This window comes from Parus major, unplaced genomic scaffold, assembly GCF_001522545.3.
Source record: "Parus major isolate Abel unplaced genomic scaffold, Parus_major1.1 Scaffold445, whole genome shotgun sequence".
Lineage (NCBI taxonomy): Eukaryota > Metazoa > Chordata > Aves > Passeriformes > Paridae > Parus > Parus major.
Window position 1 is genome coordinate 12,308 of NW_015379349.1, and position 17,552 is coordinate 29,859.

General features: G+C 49.7%; 1 protein-coding gene across 1 annotated transcript in view; it reads left to right on the forward strand.

The window, feature by feature from the left end:
* Window positions 1-521: 521 nt before the first annotated feature.
* LOC107199127 (histone H3-like centromeric protein A) overlaps window positions 522-17,552 on the forward strand; it is a 19,490-nt gene continuing 2,459 nt past the window's right edge. Inside the window, exons 1-3 of the mRNA XM_015616464.1 lie at window positions 522-579; window positions 10,026-10,176; window positions 10,637-10,778. Coding sequence (XP_015471950.1) covers window positions 522-579; window positions 10,026-10,176; window positions 10,637-10,778 — 351 coding nt within the window. The remainder of the gene's footprint in view (window positions 580-10,025; window positions 10,177-10,636; window positions 10,779-17,552) is intronic.

A 17,552-nucleotide genomic window follows, 5' to 3' on the forward strand; every position in this document is an offset into this window, starting at 1 on the left:
TTCCTCTTCCCCTTCCTCAGACTGAACCACCTGGTTTTGGATCCTTTGGGGAAAATACGGGGCTGTGCTGGGTTATACTCTCTTACACTGAGCTATACTGGACTATATTGGCCTATACTGGGCTCTGCTGGGTTGTACTGAATTATACTGGACTGTACTGGGTTCCATTGGGTTGTAATGGGACAGAAGCCCCGCCCCAAGGGAGGGGCCTGTGAGGCACCGGTATCTGGGGCGGGGCCTGTGGGAGGGGGTGGGGGCAATGCTCAGGGTGGGCTCTGTTAGGAGTGTTGAGGACTAGGGAGTGGGGGTGCATCAGGATGGGGGGCATATTTGGGTCTGGGGTGTTATAAACATGCTCAGGGGATTTGGGGGGAGGAGCTGCAGGGACTGTGCAGCGGCCGCAGCTTCCGCTCCATGCACGAGTGCTGGTGGTGCATAGCCCTCAGCAAACACGGGGGGAATACCCCCATCTCCCCCCCGGGAGGCCCCTGCCTCCGCAGAGCGATGGGCTGGAGTATGAGATGGCGCTGACCAATGGGGATTCCTTCCAGACGTGGCACCTCTCCGCTGATGAGTTTGGTGCGGCCGCGGCTGGGGGGAAAGACAATGGGAGAGAGACTGGCCTATGTTGAGATCGGGGGGTATCTTGGAAGTTATGGGGGTCTGATGGGGTTTACTGGGGTCTGTGTGGTCTGCAGGGTCTGGAGGGGCTGACGGGATTGGTGAACATCAGGGTCTTAGGGTATATTACGAGTTATGGTGTTCTGGGGGGCTGCAGGGATTGGGGTGCATTAAGATGGAAATGTATATGGGGGTCTGGAGGAATTTTTTGATGTTTGGGGGGTGCTGGAAGATTGGGGTGCATCAGTATTGGAGGTTATTGAGGTCTGAGGAAGCTGGAGGGGTTGGGGTACATGGGGATTGATGGTGGGGCTGCAATGCAGGGGGTATCTGTGGACACCCTGGTGGGTATTGGGTCCTCATGGGGTGAACCTCTTCTCACCTCATCCCCACACCTTCCCCAGGCATCCTGGACACAGACACTTCCTCCTCATCTTCATTGTCATCCTCACATTATTCATCAGTGAGTGGCTGGGGGGAAATCTGAGCTTCGAGGGAGCCTGGGGGGAGGTGGTACTTTGGAAGATCCTATGCTCCCCCTCTGACCCCCCCAGTCCCCCCAGAGTTGGTCTAGGGATGTCAGGTGCTCCACACCACCTACAAGATGCTCACGGTGGCTGCCAGCATGGAGTGTGAAGGGGGAGCTTGGGGGGGGGGGGTATGGGCAGATTTGTGAGGGCCAGGGGTGGCTGCAGGGAGTGGAGAGCATTGGCGTCTGGGAAGTTCTACTGGGATTTGGGGGGATCTTCAGAGATTGGGAGGTGTCAAGGTCTGAGAGGCATACTGAGATTTGTTTGGGCTGGGGGTTCTGAGTGGGTTTGGGGGGGTTTTCACAGCGAAGTATAGGGGTTATGGGGAAGGCACAGGGGCACTTTGAAGTCATGGGAGGTGATGAGGGGCTTGGGACAGTACAGGTGGTATGGGTGTGATGAAGGGGGGTGCCCAGCCCTCCCCATGTCCCCATGCCAGCTGCTCCCCCTCTGTCAGCTTCCTCATTTTCCTTCTCATGCTCATCCTGCTGGGCAAGTGTTTTTCTATCACAGGTACCATGGGGGGTATAGGAAGGTGTCTGAGGGGCACAGGGGAAGCTGTGGGTCACTATGGGGCAGTCAGGGGTCCCTACAGAGCATTTGGAGGGGGTCTGTGGGGTACGTTTGGTCTCACTTTCAGGGAGGTCGCAGTCTTATGGGGAGGGGGGTATTCAGTCCAATGATGGGTCCCCCAGTCGTGTGGGAGGAGGAGGTATATGTCCCACTCCCATGGGGAAGAGGTCTCAAGGCTGTTAACTGGGGAGGGGTTCCCAATCCCATGCAGAGGGGCCCAGGTGGGGATTCATTCTGTGATGGGGTATAGTGTCCCTTGACCCATCAGGAGGGTCCCAAGTGGAGGAGGGATGCTCCTGCCCTGTCTTGTTTGCCACAATGTTGGGTTCCTCTCCTGTACTCAGGATCTTCTCCCTTTCTATATTTTTCCTCCCAGAGGAACACAGGGCCACTAGACAAATGTCCCAGCTGGCCAGGAAGAGTCCAGGCACCTCCTGCCATAGGGCACAGACAATGGGGGATGTGGGATAGGGTGGGAACATAAGGGACACACGGGGACATTGGGGACATATGGGTGACATGAGGACATTGTGGGATATGTGGGGGGACAGATGGGACATGAGGGATCCTGGGGACACGTGTGTACATGAGGGAGATGGGGGGACATGGGGACACAGGGTGGCAACGAGGGTACTGTGTCCATGGGGAGGGAGCATGTTGGAAATGATGCAACTTCTAAAATTTTTAACTAACTTTAGTCAGGGGTTTTGTTCATCTTCACCCAGGGGGAAGGGAATGGAAGTTCTTTCCAAGAGACACTGTTGCCCAGGCAAGGCCTGATGAGCCTGACATCTCGATGGACTGGGAGCTGCCAGAGAATGCACAAGATATAAGTAATCATTAATGCTCAGACATCCTTCCTGGTGTGTCAGAGACACCTGGTCTGGGAAAAGGTCAATAAGAAACAAAGCATGAGGACCTAATTAACATTGAAGGCAAAGGGATCAATAACCAATAGGAAACCAAATACAAAGGACTGTAACTTGTGGCCAATGAATGTTGAACCAATGAATTTTTCCAGGTTTTTACTGTGTAAGTATGTGAAGAATCTAGTAAAGAGACATGTGGGATTGGAATGGTTTTCTCTGCACAACCCAGGCAATGTGTGGATTAAATTCTTTATGTTGCATAAAAACATCCTGGCTAGAATAAAGTAATGCCTTAATTGTCTCACAGTAAAAATGTTGTTGGAGAATGTTTGTTTCTCCCGCAGTTTTGGTGACAGCAAGACAGTGACTCCATGTCCTTCCATATCCCCCCACATCACCTGTGTGTCCTTTTCCCTAGATGGATTTTATGGACAGCTGCAACCCTCAGCTCACCCCCACTGGCCACAGGGAAGCACTGGGAGCGACTGGGACCATGCTGGGAGCAGCTGGTAGATACTGGAACCATGGTGGGGATGCTGGGATCACAACTGGGGTAACTAGGATCATAGAGGGAACAACTATAACCATGCTGGAGAGTGACAGGGAATAAGTGGACTCATACTGGGGGTGAATGGGAGCAAACTGGACCATGGGATCATACTGGTATCATAGTGGGAGTGACTAGGATCATACAGGGAATGATTGGAACCATACTGGAGGTGACTGGGAGCCACTGAGACCAGGGCCAGAAGGGTCCAGCAAACTCCAGGCCCTGGTGCTAGAACAGCCCTGGAACAGATTCTTTGCGGGGAGCCCATGGCACGGACAGGAAAATCAGGGCATTGGGAACAGCCAGGGCTTGGGAAAGGCAGGTCCTGCCTGACTCACCTGCTGTGCCCAGGTGGCCCCAGTGGATGTTAGACATGTGTTGGTATGTCTGCCTGAAACTCAGCAAAGCCTTGGGCACTGCCTCCATCTCCCTGCCTCTCCTGGAACACCTGCAATTCCCAGCTGAGACAGGTGCCGCTCGCTGGGAATACCTGGCTGCTGGCCAGGTGAAAGAGCGAGTGGGAATGAGGCCACAGCCAGCTGGGCTGGTGTCATGGTTTTAAAGCAGTAACTAAAAAATTACTAGAAAACTTACTTATTTCTTGCTGTGAGATATGGATTAGAACAAGAGAAAAACAGGCTTAAAACTTAAAAGGAATAAAGAAAGTTTATTAACAAAACTACAAGAATAAGAACACCAGAATAAACCTCCAGAAAACCTCTTTATCCTCTACTACCCAATCATTCTCTTGTTCACATGACAACATAGAGACAAAAAACTTTGGAACTTTGGTGTTTAAAACAGTCCCAATTCTTGCTAGTCTTTTCATCAGACTTTGTAGAGAAACAGAAGTCTTCTACTAATCTATGGAGTTTCTCACAAGAAAACTATTTCTGTTATAGCTTTCTATTTTTCTGATGCCAGCTGCCCAGAAATCCTGTCATCAGTTCTCTCCTCTCATTTCACATAACTCTGAGGTGTGTATGGGTCAATGAGTCTATCCCATCATCAATGGGATGTCATTTTTAAGGATGAGTTATTTAAAGGCAAAAGCTCTCTTCATCTGTCTCTGTGAGCCTCCCTGGAAACAGAAGTCTTCTCTTTGCCTCAAGTGGCCTCAAATCTTTAGCTATTACTTCTCCCCCCTCTGTTCTAGCACCTCACTGTATCACAATTACTCCACCTTTTGCTCAAAATCCACACTTTGAACACTCCAGTCCTCCCAATATACTCTGTCATGAATTAAAGGAGTTTTTTCAGAACACTGTTGTCCATCTCTGTGGACTCTAACTCTGAAACACAGAGCCTGCAGAAATTACAGGCCACATAGCTCTTAGTCCTGCCTGAGAAGCTAGCCTGAGAAATTAATGGGAGTATTCAAAACAATTCTCAGAGACAGAAAACAGCCTTGCCAGGTGCTGTTTGTCCGTCCCTTGTTTTCTTTGCAGGAGAAAGTCAGGGGGTGGTGTGCACCACTGACCAATGATGGTAATGTAGTGATTTGCTGACCAATGAGAGTTTCCTTTCTGTACTTTCCACGTATCATTCTATAAAACAAAGCTGAAGTAATAAACTACGAGATATTCTCCTAATCGACTCCCTTGAGAGTCTGTGTCGTTCATTCCCAGCCGTTCCTAATAGAGCAACACATCTCCGTAGCTTTAACAGAAAAATATTTCAGCTTATAAAGCATCTCCTTATTCTCTATTCCTCATCTAAAACTTAACTCTTTTCTTCACTGTCTTTGATGATGTCTTCACATTTTCATGATGTCTTCTTCATGTTGATTGTCTCTCTCTGTCTCTCTGGGAAAAAGGAGTAATCTGTACGTTTTATCCAGGTAGTAAAAGAATTAAAGTCTTGGAAAAGCTGCAAGTGTTCATAGTGTCAGGTTTCAGTCCAGCAGCAGAAACTACAAACCAAGCCAGACCGGCTGGCTCCGTTTCTCTCCGTTTCTCTCCCTTCCCCCTTCCCCCCCCCCCCCCCCCCCCCCCCCCCCCCCCCCCCCCCCCCCCCCCCCCCCGCCTTCTGCAGCCTTGTCTGGCCTGGAGGGGAGGGAGGAGGCCAAGACAAAGCCTGTTACCTTTCCAGAAGCCATAAACTAAAGTGATCAAGAGAACTCTGGCTTTACATCTTTTAAGGTGGTGTTCACAAGTTGATCTCACTTTTCAATGGTCAAAACTGCTGTCAATTCTTAGAAATGACCAATAATTGGTCAGGAGAAAAGACTCCCATCAGCTACCAGCAGCTTCAACTTCCTTAGCTCCCAAAGCTATCTTAAAGGTAAAGTCGCCCTATGACAGCAGGGCACTGCTGGGGTACCCCAGGGCTCAGTGTTGGGGCTGGTCCTGTTCAACATCATCTGTGTGGTGGCTTCACACTGATTGGTGCTTGCGGAAGAAGTAAAAAACCACCCATAGAAGTAATTTCTTTAACAGAAGCTGCTGGGAGCTTCCTCAGTGCATGGGAAAGGCCATTAGCTGTCTAGTTCTGAGAACTGACAACCTTTTGAACCATTTAGAAATTAGATCCTCCTATGTGAGATTCACATTTAAAAAACATAAACTTGGGAATTCTTTCTCTATGCTTCTGACCTCGAAAGGTAGCTGAGCCTTGGTGGGGCCAGCCTCACTCCCCTGTGGCCTGTGCAGCCCAGGGTGGGGACCAAGCTGGGCCCCAGAAGCTCCCAGGCAGGGCACAGGAGGCTGCAGGGCCACAGTTGCTGACATCTCGCTGACACTAAATCCCCTCCCAAGCCCACACTGACAGTGCCAGGCCTAGCCAGGACTGTCCCCATCCTGCCCTGCCAGCAGCTGCCAGTGCTGCCTGAAATCCAACACAGTGACTGAATAAGCCTAACCCTAATAGGCCTTTAACAGTGACTGATAGGGCCATGGAGATGAACAATGACAAACTGAAATATCCCCTTTAATTCATGAGAGAGTATAGATGAAGCAAACTGTAGATGTGAGCAGAGGCGTCCCTTGATAAAGCCAAGCAGATGTTAGAGTAGCTGTAATTTCATGGGACACTTGAACAGAGAGAGAGATGAGAGTTGATGAAGACTCTTAGCCCCCAGGGAGAGAAGAAGAAAACCTCTGTTCCCAGAGATGATCACAGAGACAGATGAAGAGAACCTTTACCTTTGAGCAACTCATCCATAAAAAAGTACCCCATGAGTTCATGACCCATGGACACACCTCTAGAAGAGCTGTGAAAATGGGAGGAATTTAATGATGCAGAACATTTTCCTGGGCAGCTGCTAATCATGGAAATGAAAAGCCAAGAGAGAACTGTTTCTTGTGGAAAAGTCTCCATGGCACGGCAAGAGAAAATTCCTCTCCCTACAAGAACTGAGGAAAGACTATTGTATAGTTGGCATCTGATCTAACATCCCAGGTTTTGTCTCTATGTTGTCATTTAAGAAAAGAAAGAAGTTGGGCAGGAGGGGGAGGATGCATTCTGATGCTTCTTATTCTTGTAGTACTATTAATAAAATTTCTTTATACCTTTCAAGTTTTGAACTTGTTTTGCCTTCCTCCTAATCTATGTCTCACTGCAAGGAATGAGTAAGTGCCCTGGTGATTTTAGCCAGCACTAAACCCACCACAATCTGTGACTTGGACAATGGGATTGAGGATTGAGGGCACCCTCGGGAGATTCACATATCACACCAGCTTGGATGGAACTGTGGATCTGCTGAAGGGCAGGAGGCTCTGCAGAGGAACCAGGACAGGCTGGATCAGTGGGCTGAGGATAATGGTGTGAGGGTCAAAAAAGCCAAGGTGCTCAGTCACCATGACCCCATGGAATGCTCCAGGCTGGGAAAGAAATAGCTTGAGAGCAGCTCAGCAGGAAGGAATTTGGAGCTGCTGGTTGGAAGCCAGCCTGGATTGGACCCAGGTGGGCAAGAAGGCCAGTGGCACCTGACGTGGATCATCCACAGTGTGGCCAGCAGGACCAGGGCAGTGATTGGAGGCCCCACGTTGAGTCCTGTGCCCAGTTCTGACCCCTCATTGCAAGAGAGACTTTGAGGGGCTGGAGCATGGCCAGGGAAGGGAACAGAGCTGGGGAAGGGGCTGGAGCATCAGGAGCAGGTGAGGGAGCTGCAGGACCTCAGCTTAGAGAAAAGGAGGCTCAGGGGGCTCTTCTGTCTCTGCACAACTCCCTTACAGGAGGGGGCAGCCAGGGGAGGTTGGGCTCTGCTCCCAGGAAACAGGGACAGGACAAGAGGAAATGGCCTGGAGTTGTGCCAGGGGAGGTTTGGGTTCTACATCAGGAGGAATTTCTTCAAGGAAAAGGTTGTCAGGCTTTGGAAGGGGCTGCCCAGGGAGGTGGTGGAGTCCCCACCCCTGGATGTGTCAAGGAACAACTAGACACTCAGTGTGATGGTTGAGTTATAAGGTAGAAGTTGGTCAGAGGTTAAACTCAGTCTTGGAGGGATTTTCCAACCTCAATGATTCCATTAAATGAATGTGTGGTAGCCCACTAGGAGGACTGGGAGGAGCTGGAGGATCTAGAGAGACAACTGGAGTGGCTAGTGTTGGAAACTGGGAGGTTTGATGGTGTCAAATAGGGGGTGTGATGGCCCATTGGGAGAACTGAGGGGCATCTGGGTGGCCTGGGTGGACAAATAGGGGCAACTGGGAGGCTTGATGGGGTCAAAAGAGGGTTGTGGTGGTCCACTGGGAAAACTGGGGGTAAACTGGGAGGTCTGTGAGGCAATGCCCTCAAGAGACCCCCAAAGCCCACCTACCATGGGTTCACTGACTCCCCAGTCTGCTTCTCCCAATGGATTTCATGGACAGCTGCAACCCTTGACTGACCCCCACTGGGTACTAGGAGGCACAGGGAGATACTGGGACTGTGTTGGGAGCCAGCTGAAGACACACTGGGAGCAAATGGAAGATGCTGTAACTACGATAGGGGTACTGGGACCATAACTGGGATAAACAGGATCATACAGGGGACAACTGGAACCACGCTGGGTTCATACTGGGAGTGTCTGGAACCACACTGGGGGCATACTGGGAATGATTGGGATCATAATGGGATCATTTTAGTAGGGACAGGATTTGCCTGGGACCATTGGGGGTGTAACAGGGGTCATACTGGGAGTCATTGTGATCATACTGGACTCACACTGAGAGTGGCTGTGTTATAAATGAAATGAGAATTTTGACAACTAGGTCTATTGAGTTAACAGCAGTTTAAAAATTAATACAATTTCGTAAATTGAATAATAATTTGGTATAAAATAATAAAATAATACAATTTAGTAAAAAAATACAATTTATTTATACATTTGCCAGTAATTAAGTATGATTAAAGCATAAGCAAAATTGACCAGGGTACAGGGAGGGCTTCTCACCTCACCTCACATCCAAAACCGACTGGGGTACGGAGAGGGCTTCCCATCCTGCCTCACGTATCAAACAAAACAATTCAAACTAAACTTATATACTGTGTGCTTATACATATTCAATAATGTTTCCTGTAAGTTTCCTTCTATTTCCTCCTATTATTTCCGATTTTTGACTTTACATCACTATTTGTTGGAAACCAAAAAATAGAAACTTCTTCAGATGCTGAAGGGTTTGATCTGGAAAGAGTTTGGGTTAATGTAATGATTAAAGTACACAGACATTGGATAGAGAAATTATAAATTTATGTCCCTATAATTATAAGTAAGAATATGCCTAGAGTAGGTAAGATATTATATTAGGTAAAATAGTTTGAGGTTTAAGCTGTGTGAGTTATAGAGTAGGCTAGAGATCTAGAAAATATAATAGAGGTGTGTGTGTATGTGACCTGTCAGCTTATTGGCAAAGAAAAAGACACAGTGCGGCAAAATTAAGTAAAAGTGATAGGTTAATAAGTGAAAAAAAAGCTTTGTGTCAACTGCCTATAGGGCTAAAAAGTTATATATTGCTGTGCAAAGAAGAAACTCGTGTCTACCTTGAGCTACGGCTGACTTGTTGCTCCTCTAAATCTCATGCCTTGAGACTGATACCTGGCTACTTGAGCAATAAATCATCTCAAAGCAAGGTGGTCTCATCCCTCGTTCTTTATCTCGACAACTGTTCTTCATAGCACATGCCTCACTTGTTGATAGGGGGTCTTCAGTTTTCTTTTGGTGGTCTTTTCATGAAGGCTTACACTCATCCTTGTTGTCCTCTGGAGAACCTCACAGGTTAGCGTGCATACAAAGCATTGTGTTTTGTTAGTCCACTAATTAGTGTTATATTTAATAATTTTCAGGCCCTATGCCTAAAGTTGTTCCAACTTTGTCCATCTCAAGGCTGTTTTCGTCTTGGGACATCACTTATCTCAAAACTACATCCTGTACCTAATTTTAACATGTAACATCTGTAGAGGGGTATATCTGCCTTGTAACACTAATTCCTCTGATTGCTGCTAATAATAACTTTCCAAATAGTTACAATTTAGTTAGCACGAATCATTTCCATTTATTACAATTGGAAAGCACTAGAATCATATGGCAGGGGACTTGGAATCATACTAGGAACATTTTGTGAGTAACTGGAACCATGTGGATGACTGGGAGCAACAGGAACCACACTGGGAGTGACTGGACACTCTGTAATCAACTGGGACGATCACACAGAGATGGTAACTGAGACAGCCCAGGGAACCCCAAGGTGTGGGGTGCCAGGGGGCGGAGCCATGCAGATTTATGCTAATGAGCCTGTGGTTGTCCTGGCACCATTGAATTGCAAAGTCCAGCGTCACAGAGTGGTTGCACACCCCGACTGGCGCGGCGGGATGAAGTGACGTCACAAGTAGTGTGATGTGGCGGGAAGTTTGAACAGTGCGAGGTTTGAACAGCAGGGGGTGAGGTTTGAGGTTTGGCTGCTGCAGATCCTGGGCAGGACTTCACGGGCAATGAGCGGGAAGGGGGAGCTTGGGGGAACCCGGTAGTGGCTGTCCTGATCCCCCTGCTTTCTGGGCCACCGGATCCCTTCCAGCCCTGCCAGATGACTGGACTCGCCCTGACCCCACAGTGGATTTGGTCAGACCATGCCCCGCCCTAAGTCCACCCCCCGAAGGCACGACCGCCCCCCGTCCTCTCCACCTTCCTGGCCGTGGGCATGCAGTGAGTGAAGGATGAGGGACTCCTTTTATAGATATACTCTATGGACTTCCTCTACGGAGCCCCCTCTTAGGCCCCACTCCAGAGCTCTCCTGTGGACCCCACTATAAAGCTCTCCTTATGGAGCCTCTCATCCATTGCTCTCCCCCACCCCCAATCTGTGTCCTATGTACCCCTACACGCTTCCATTACCCCACACTCCCTCTCCCCTATAGCCCCCTGTACTCTGTTCCCTATGACCCCTCATACTCCCTGTCCCCTATAGCTCCCCTATATTGGCTGTCACTGTGGCTCCCTATAGATCCCTCATAACCGCAATGTCCCTCCAGATCTTATAGATCCTTTATAACCCCCACAGCTTCCCCCTGTGTCCCCCCAGGCCCTATAGATCTCCTAAAGCCCCCACAGACCCCATTCAACGTCCCCCAGGGCGCCACTCGGGTCAGTGGGCATTGCAGGAGATCCGCATGTACCAGAGCAGCACCTGCCTGCTTCTGTGCCCTGACCCCTTTGCCCGCGTGGCGAGAACCCCTCACATTCAAAAATAAACACTCCTGCACCTCAAAATCCCCGGACATCCTGATTTCACCCACAGAACCTCCCCAACATCGCCCATGGACTCCCAAACTCCCCTGGGACCACACAGATCATCTCAGATATGCATAAAATCTACTTTGGGACTCCCAAATCCCTCCAGGACTCCTCTAAATCCACCCCAGGACCTCCAGCATTCTCTGGGATGTCCCCAACTGCTCTGGATCCCTCCTGGGGATCTTGAAATCCATACCAGGACACCCCAGCTCAACCCTCTTGGACACTGCAACCTCCCCAAGAGTCTTCAAATACACCCTGGGACCCTTCAGCTCCCCACAGGACTCCCCCATATATCCAACCCCCAAATCCACCTTGAAACCCCTGAAATTCAATCTGGGCTCCAACCTCCCTTGGGCCCTATCCCAAACACCCATTGTGATTCTTGAATCGCTTCCAGACCCACCAAGTTATCCCTCCAGAATCCCAAATCACACCCTGGGACTCCTCAGGACTACCCTCTTACCCCAGCCCCCCACCCCCAGCCATGTTCCAGCCCTTGTCCTCCTTGTCCTTGTTCCTTGCCCTCCCCGTCCTCCTGACATGGTGAACCTGTACTTCCTCAACATCCTTGTATAGCTTCCCAATGTCCTTCTGTGGTTCCAGACATCCTTGTGTCCCACTGTCACTATCGGACATGAAATGATTCACACAGACACAGCTTGAAGTGTGATGAAAAAAAGGAGGTTTATTCTATCCTTTCAATATTTATAGATTTTCGACAACGACCAGGGATTGGATAGTCAGGTCACTACCTTCCCAACCACACTGGTTGTAAGAAATCTCCATCAAAAGGCATATCTTTAATGCAAATGTATATACACCTATGTTTATAATTACTTTCCTGGGAAAGTGGCTAGAAATTATGAAAACAATATCAAAAAGACTAATTCTCAGGGCAACATCTCACCTTTTTGTCTTTTAAAAAAGAAAAAAGAAAAGAAAAATGAACAGTGAAAATGAACAATATCTTAAACAATCAAAAGGAAAATAACAGAGAAAACAAACAACATTCCAAACAATATCCGAAGGCTTTTAGATTCAGGGTGATATCTCACCCCTTCTCCATTAAAAAATAAAAATGAAAACGTGTTCAGCATCAGTGTTTGCTCATGGATGGGCCATTGGGGTGATCACTTACGTCATCTGCATCTGAGTCGTCATCTGATGGCCCATCCGTTGGATGACTTTCAATTTGGTCATGGTCTCCAACCTGCTCATCAGCCGGATGTTGCCTTTGTGGTCACAGGTCAGGACACATGCACTTTTCAGGTACCCAGCATACCCCAGTATCTGTGGATACACATGCATACTCATGACCCAAAGAGACAACGTCAAAAGGACCTTCCCACTGCTTGGTGACCAAATTCCTCACTCCAGCTCGAGACTGATGCGTCTCATCCGAAGCCCACAATGGAAGGTGATGGCTCAACATGACAGGGTTATTTGAGTTCTGCAGCACTGTGAGGTGATAAAGCTTCTCCCAACTGACTGTGTTTCACCTGGCCTCACCCATTTCTGCTTCTGTAGAACTTGTTTTAGTGTACCATGAGCACGTTCTACAATAGCCTGACCTGTCGGAGAATGAGGGATACCAAACTTGTGTGACACACCCCACAACTGCAGGAACTGCCGCATGTTCTGCAAGGTGTAAGCAGGACCATTATCAGTCTTCACAGCAGAAGGTATGCCTAAAATGGCAAAGGCCTGCCTCCAGTGGGCAATGACATTGTGGGTCTTTTCTCCTGTGTGAGTGGGAGCCCGCATTGCAGAGGAGAAAGTGTCCACACTGATGTGCACATACCAGAGCTGACCAAACTCGGCAACTTGGGTGACATCCATCTGCCAAAGCTCCAAGGCCCTAGGGCCCCTGGGGTTCACCCCTGCTAGCAAAGGGGCAGCAAGTGCATGACAATTGTCACTAGACTCAACAATGTCATGGGCCTCAACTGCTGATGTCAACTGGAACTGCTTATGCAAAGTATGTGCGTTCTGGTGGAAAAACCCATGTGATGCTTTGGCCTGCTTGAGTGTGTCAGGCTGAGGTGCAACCCGTGCTGGGTTAGCCAACTTGTCAGCCCTTGTGTTACCTTCTGCAATGAACCCTGGTAAATTGGTATGACTCCTCACATGCAGAATGTAGTATGGATGCACCCAAGCCTGAATGGCACACCACAGGGTCTTCAGTACATGAAACAAGGCAGGACTACTGACCTCCTTCAAAAGCGAATGACCCAACTGCTCGGCTATGTTGGCAACATAGGCAGAATCTGTGACCAGATTGAAAGGCTTCTGGGAAAATTTCTGAAACGCCATGACAGCAGCCCGTAATTCTACCAATTGGGCTGACCCATTCTCATGACTCTCCAAAACCTGCTACTCAGATCCATCCTTCCAGGTAGCAATGGCCTGCCCAGTCCCCCCCAAACTGTCAGTAAAGACAGTCGGTCCTTGCACAGGTTCCTGACTATTTTGGGGCTGCAAAGAAATTTCAGTGAATTTTGCCACTTGCAACAGCTGATGGCTGGGGAGATGATAGGTGATCTGCCCAGAAAAAATTTCCAGAGCACTTTTCAATTGATGGGTGTGGATCCTACAAAGATTGTGCTCCTGGTACTGTGGGAGGATTTGACTGGAGCTTCACAAACAGTATTTCTCTGCAAACACGGTTGCCAGCATTTGACTATCAAGTAAGCTATCAGCTCAAACAATGCAGTTGCTGTCTTCTGTGGCTGATGGGGCAGGAAGACCCATTCCAGGACATGCAAGGGATTGGACCACTCATCATTCCATTGGCCAATGATACCTGTGGGATGCAAATCTGGAGTAGTAATGAAAACAGTGACATCAACAGAAGGATCAATGTGATAAACTTGAAGAGCAGAAACTTCTCACTGAACTTTCTCCAGCACTTGTTGTGTCTTTGGGGTCAGCATCTGAGGTGACTTCAAATCAGAGTCTCCCTTCAACAGATCAAACAAAGGAATCAGCTGTGCTGTGGTCAGTCCCAAATAGGGACTCAACCAAGTGATGACACCCACCAACTTTTGGACATCATTCAGTGTCCTCACTGAATGCACAAATTGCACCTCTTGATTTTGTTCATTCCAAAATTTTGACCCCCAAATACTTCCAAGGAGATTGGCGCTGAACTTTTTCTGGAGCTACTTGCAGCCCATGGAATGCAGGGCACTGAACAGCTGAGGCTGTATCTCCAGCAGGTCATCCTGGGTGGGTGCAGCCACCAATATGTCATCCATATAATGCTAGAGATGAGCATCAGGAAACTGCTGGTTTCCTGACAGGGCTCGAGCCACATACCATTGACAAATGGCAGGCGAATTCTGCATGCCCTGTGGCAAAACCCTCCACTGATATCTCTGTGCGCGCTCAGCACTGTTGATAGCTGGCCTGAGAAGGCAAATTTTGTTCTGTCATCAGGATGCAAAGGAATAGTAAAAAACCAATCCTTCAGATCCACAATAAGGACTGGCCAACCACTGGGAAGCATGGTGGGTGACGGCACACTAACCTGAAAAGTCCCCATGCTTTCCATCACAGCGTTAACTTTCCGGAGGTCTTGCAGCAACCTCCACTTCCCAGACCTTTTACTGATATGGAAAACAGGAGTGTTGCAAGGACTGGTAGAAGGCTCCAGATGACCCTGGTCCAACTGTTCTTGCATCAAATCACGGAGGATGACTAGTTTATCATGAGGGAGGGGCCACTGGTTCTCCCAAATGGGTTTATCCACCAGCCACCTTATAGGAGGCATTGGACAGTGTGCACCCTCCAGCACAGTGGCCCCCATCAAAAATACGTCCTAATATGCAGCCGAAACATCCCTCCCCCAGAGAGTTATCTGTGAGTCCTTTGTAATGTATGGCCAAACCATGGCTGTGTCTCCCTTGGGGTTCATGACAAACATGGGCCTCTGGCTCACATAGCATTGTGCTGCTCCTGCCAACCCCGCAACAGACATGTGCACAGGTTCCAAGTGCCACTCTGGGGGCCAGTCGGCAAACCTGACAATTGTGATGTCCATGCCAGTGTCAAGAAGCCCTCAGAGGCTAACCTCTGCTGGTGTCTCACCAGGGATGGACAGGGTGCAAACCCATTCAGGATGATCCTTGGCCGTCAGGATAGCGGTCCAGTGAAACTGAGGTGGCCCAGTGGACCCGAGGCCGCCATCTCCCTGCAGCCAGTTCTCAGCTCTGTGAACACAAGACTTAAAAGGCACAAGTTGAGCAAGTCTGGTTCCCACAGGGATAGTGACGGGGAGCGGAGTGAGCATGGAAACCATGGTGTAAATCTGCCCTGTGAAATCTGAATCAATGACTCCCAGGTGCACAACGATGCCCTGAGCAGTGGCACCAGATTTCCCCACAAGAAGAGCACTCATGCCCTCACCCACTGGACCAAAAGCATCCAAAGAAACCCTCCCTGTACATCCTGCAAGAGTATAAGACAACTGTGTCCACTGTGCAGACCTCAAGGCTCGCTGAGCTGGAGGTACTGGCAATGAGCTGGTCAAGCAAACCTCCATTGGTTCCGAGGTGTGAAGAGAGGCTTGTGTCTGGGCACGTCTCTCTGTCATGCTCTGTTTCCCATTTCCCGAGCCTGGCAGAGGCAGACCACGGGCATGGAACTTTGCCTTGCACATATTTGCCATATGATTCAGCCTACCACACCGGGCACAGTAAAACAGAAGAGTTGAGGCCCCTGCACCTTCTTTTTCTGCTTCTTGCTGGCTTGAGCAGTCCCCTCTTGCTGCTGCCCACCCTGTGGCTTCACCCAAGTCAGCTGCAGAACGGCAGCCACGGTAGGCGGCTCCTCAGCAGCGACACCTGCCTCTACACAAGCCTGTGCTATGTGTGGCAGCAAGGGATCACTAGGGAGCATCCCAATGATCCTCTGACACATGGCATTACAATTAGACCTTGTCAGGTTTTTGAGCACAATCAGTCACACCTCACAATCTTGCACCTATCTCTCCACAGAAGCAGTCAGCTGATTTGCAAATCACAGAAAAGACTTGTCAGCTTGCTGGACAATAGTCACAAAAGACTCCTTTGGGGCAGCCAGTTCTATGGTCCGCACTAATGCTGCCATGCCCATCTCTTTGTATTGCTCAAGCACAATAGGGTCAAAGCCTGGCTCAAACCCCCAGAGTGGCCCGGCTGGCTCAGTGATGAGGTTTCTCTTCACTCTGGTTTCGAGCCAGCATATGTTTGTGGGGATCACTGATTTTCTTCAGGAATTCAAGTCTATCAAGCGAGCAAAGAAATCAGGGGTGGACTCTCTCCCTGGTTTGCATTCCACAGTTTATTTCTGTGAAGGGGAATACAAAGGACGAGAGACAAAGGATTTGGGGTCTGGGGGGGGGGTCTCTTTTAACAGGGTTTTTCAGAGAAACGGAACATCAGAGAGAGAACCAATTATTTTTCTCAGCTAGTACATTTTACAAACTTTCTACAAATCATGGTTACGCTAAGATAAGAAATAACAGACACCAACTTCTTCAAATGCCCACAGAGGTGTAGGAGCATCCTCCACATAGGGGCAGAGGGGGAGAGAGGGGGGAGGGCATGGTTTCCTGGCAACAAAGGACCATCTTCCTGCATCACCTAAGCCTGCTTAGAAACCATCTTACTGCATCACCATGACCTTAAGAGGACTGGAAAGGACTGACCCCCCCTAGACAATGAGCCAGAACAATAGGCCTCCTGGCTACTCTCATGAGGACGGAAGCCCCAGCTCTGCAGTGTCCGCTGCAAAACTGAATTGTGCCTCCTCCTTGGAGCTGCCAGTGTGGGAATGGCCGTGGTGCAAGCAACCCCTCGGGCCCCCCTACCCCAAGAGCTGAATCCTAATAAAGGCATCAAACAGGAGTCTTGTTTCCTGGCCAATTTCTTTCAATAACCACCCAGAGGAATGGCCTCGCCTGCTATGTCCAGTCTCACGGAGTCCCTCAAGACAAGGCCAGGCACCTGGCTGGAAGACAACACAACAGCGCCCAGTGTCACAACTGTTGTAGCACCAGCAGAATCAGAGGAGCCATCCACACATTCTAGGGGGCTGTGTTCAGAATCACAACCACGCTTCCTCGTAAACCTTAGCCTTCACTGCCTCCCAAAATCGTGCCTGGTCCAGTGGCCACACAGTCATCTGGCAGGGGGCAAAGTCCACAGGCCAGCTGAAGAAACCCCAGAACCCACGGGCCCTTTGCCCCTGGGGGCCATCAGCTTTGTGACGGTGGTATCACCGCCTGAGCCAAGAGTAAACAATACAGAACCCTGATCTGCCGTGGTTGTTTTGAGATAGCAGGGTATGAGATGGCAGGGACTTCCCGGCTCCAGCCGCGGGCTCGAGCGACGCCCAGGAACCCGAGGTGGGGCAGGGTGGAGCCAGTTTGGTGTGGCTTGCCGTCAGCATGGGGGGAGACTGAAGTATAGGGAGGGGAACGTCCCACGGAGCCGTGGAACCATCCCACTCTGCTGCCAGGGAGAGTCCTGGGCTCGCGGGAGGGGAAACCTCCCGGCATGGGACCCGGCAGAAGCCAGCCCGGCGTCTGTGCTGCACATGGCACAACACGCCCCCACCCAAAACTAATCCAGTGCAGGAGGAGCAGCATCCAGGATCGCCCCTAACAGCGTCTTCCCGGGGACGCAAAGCCCAAGAATTGGTGCCGGCTGCTCCACATG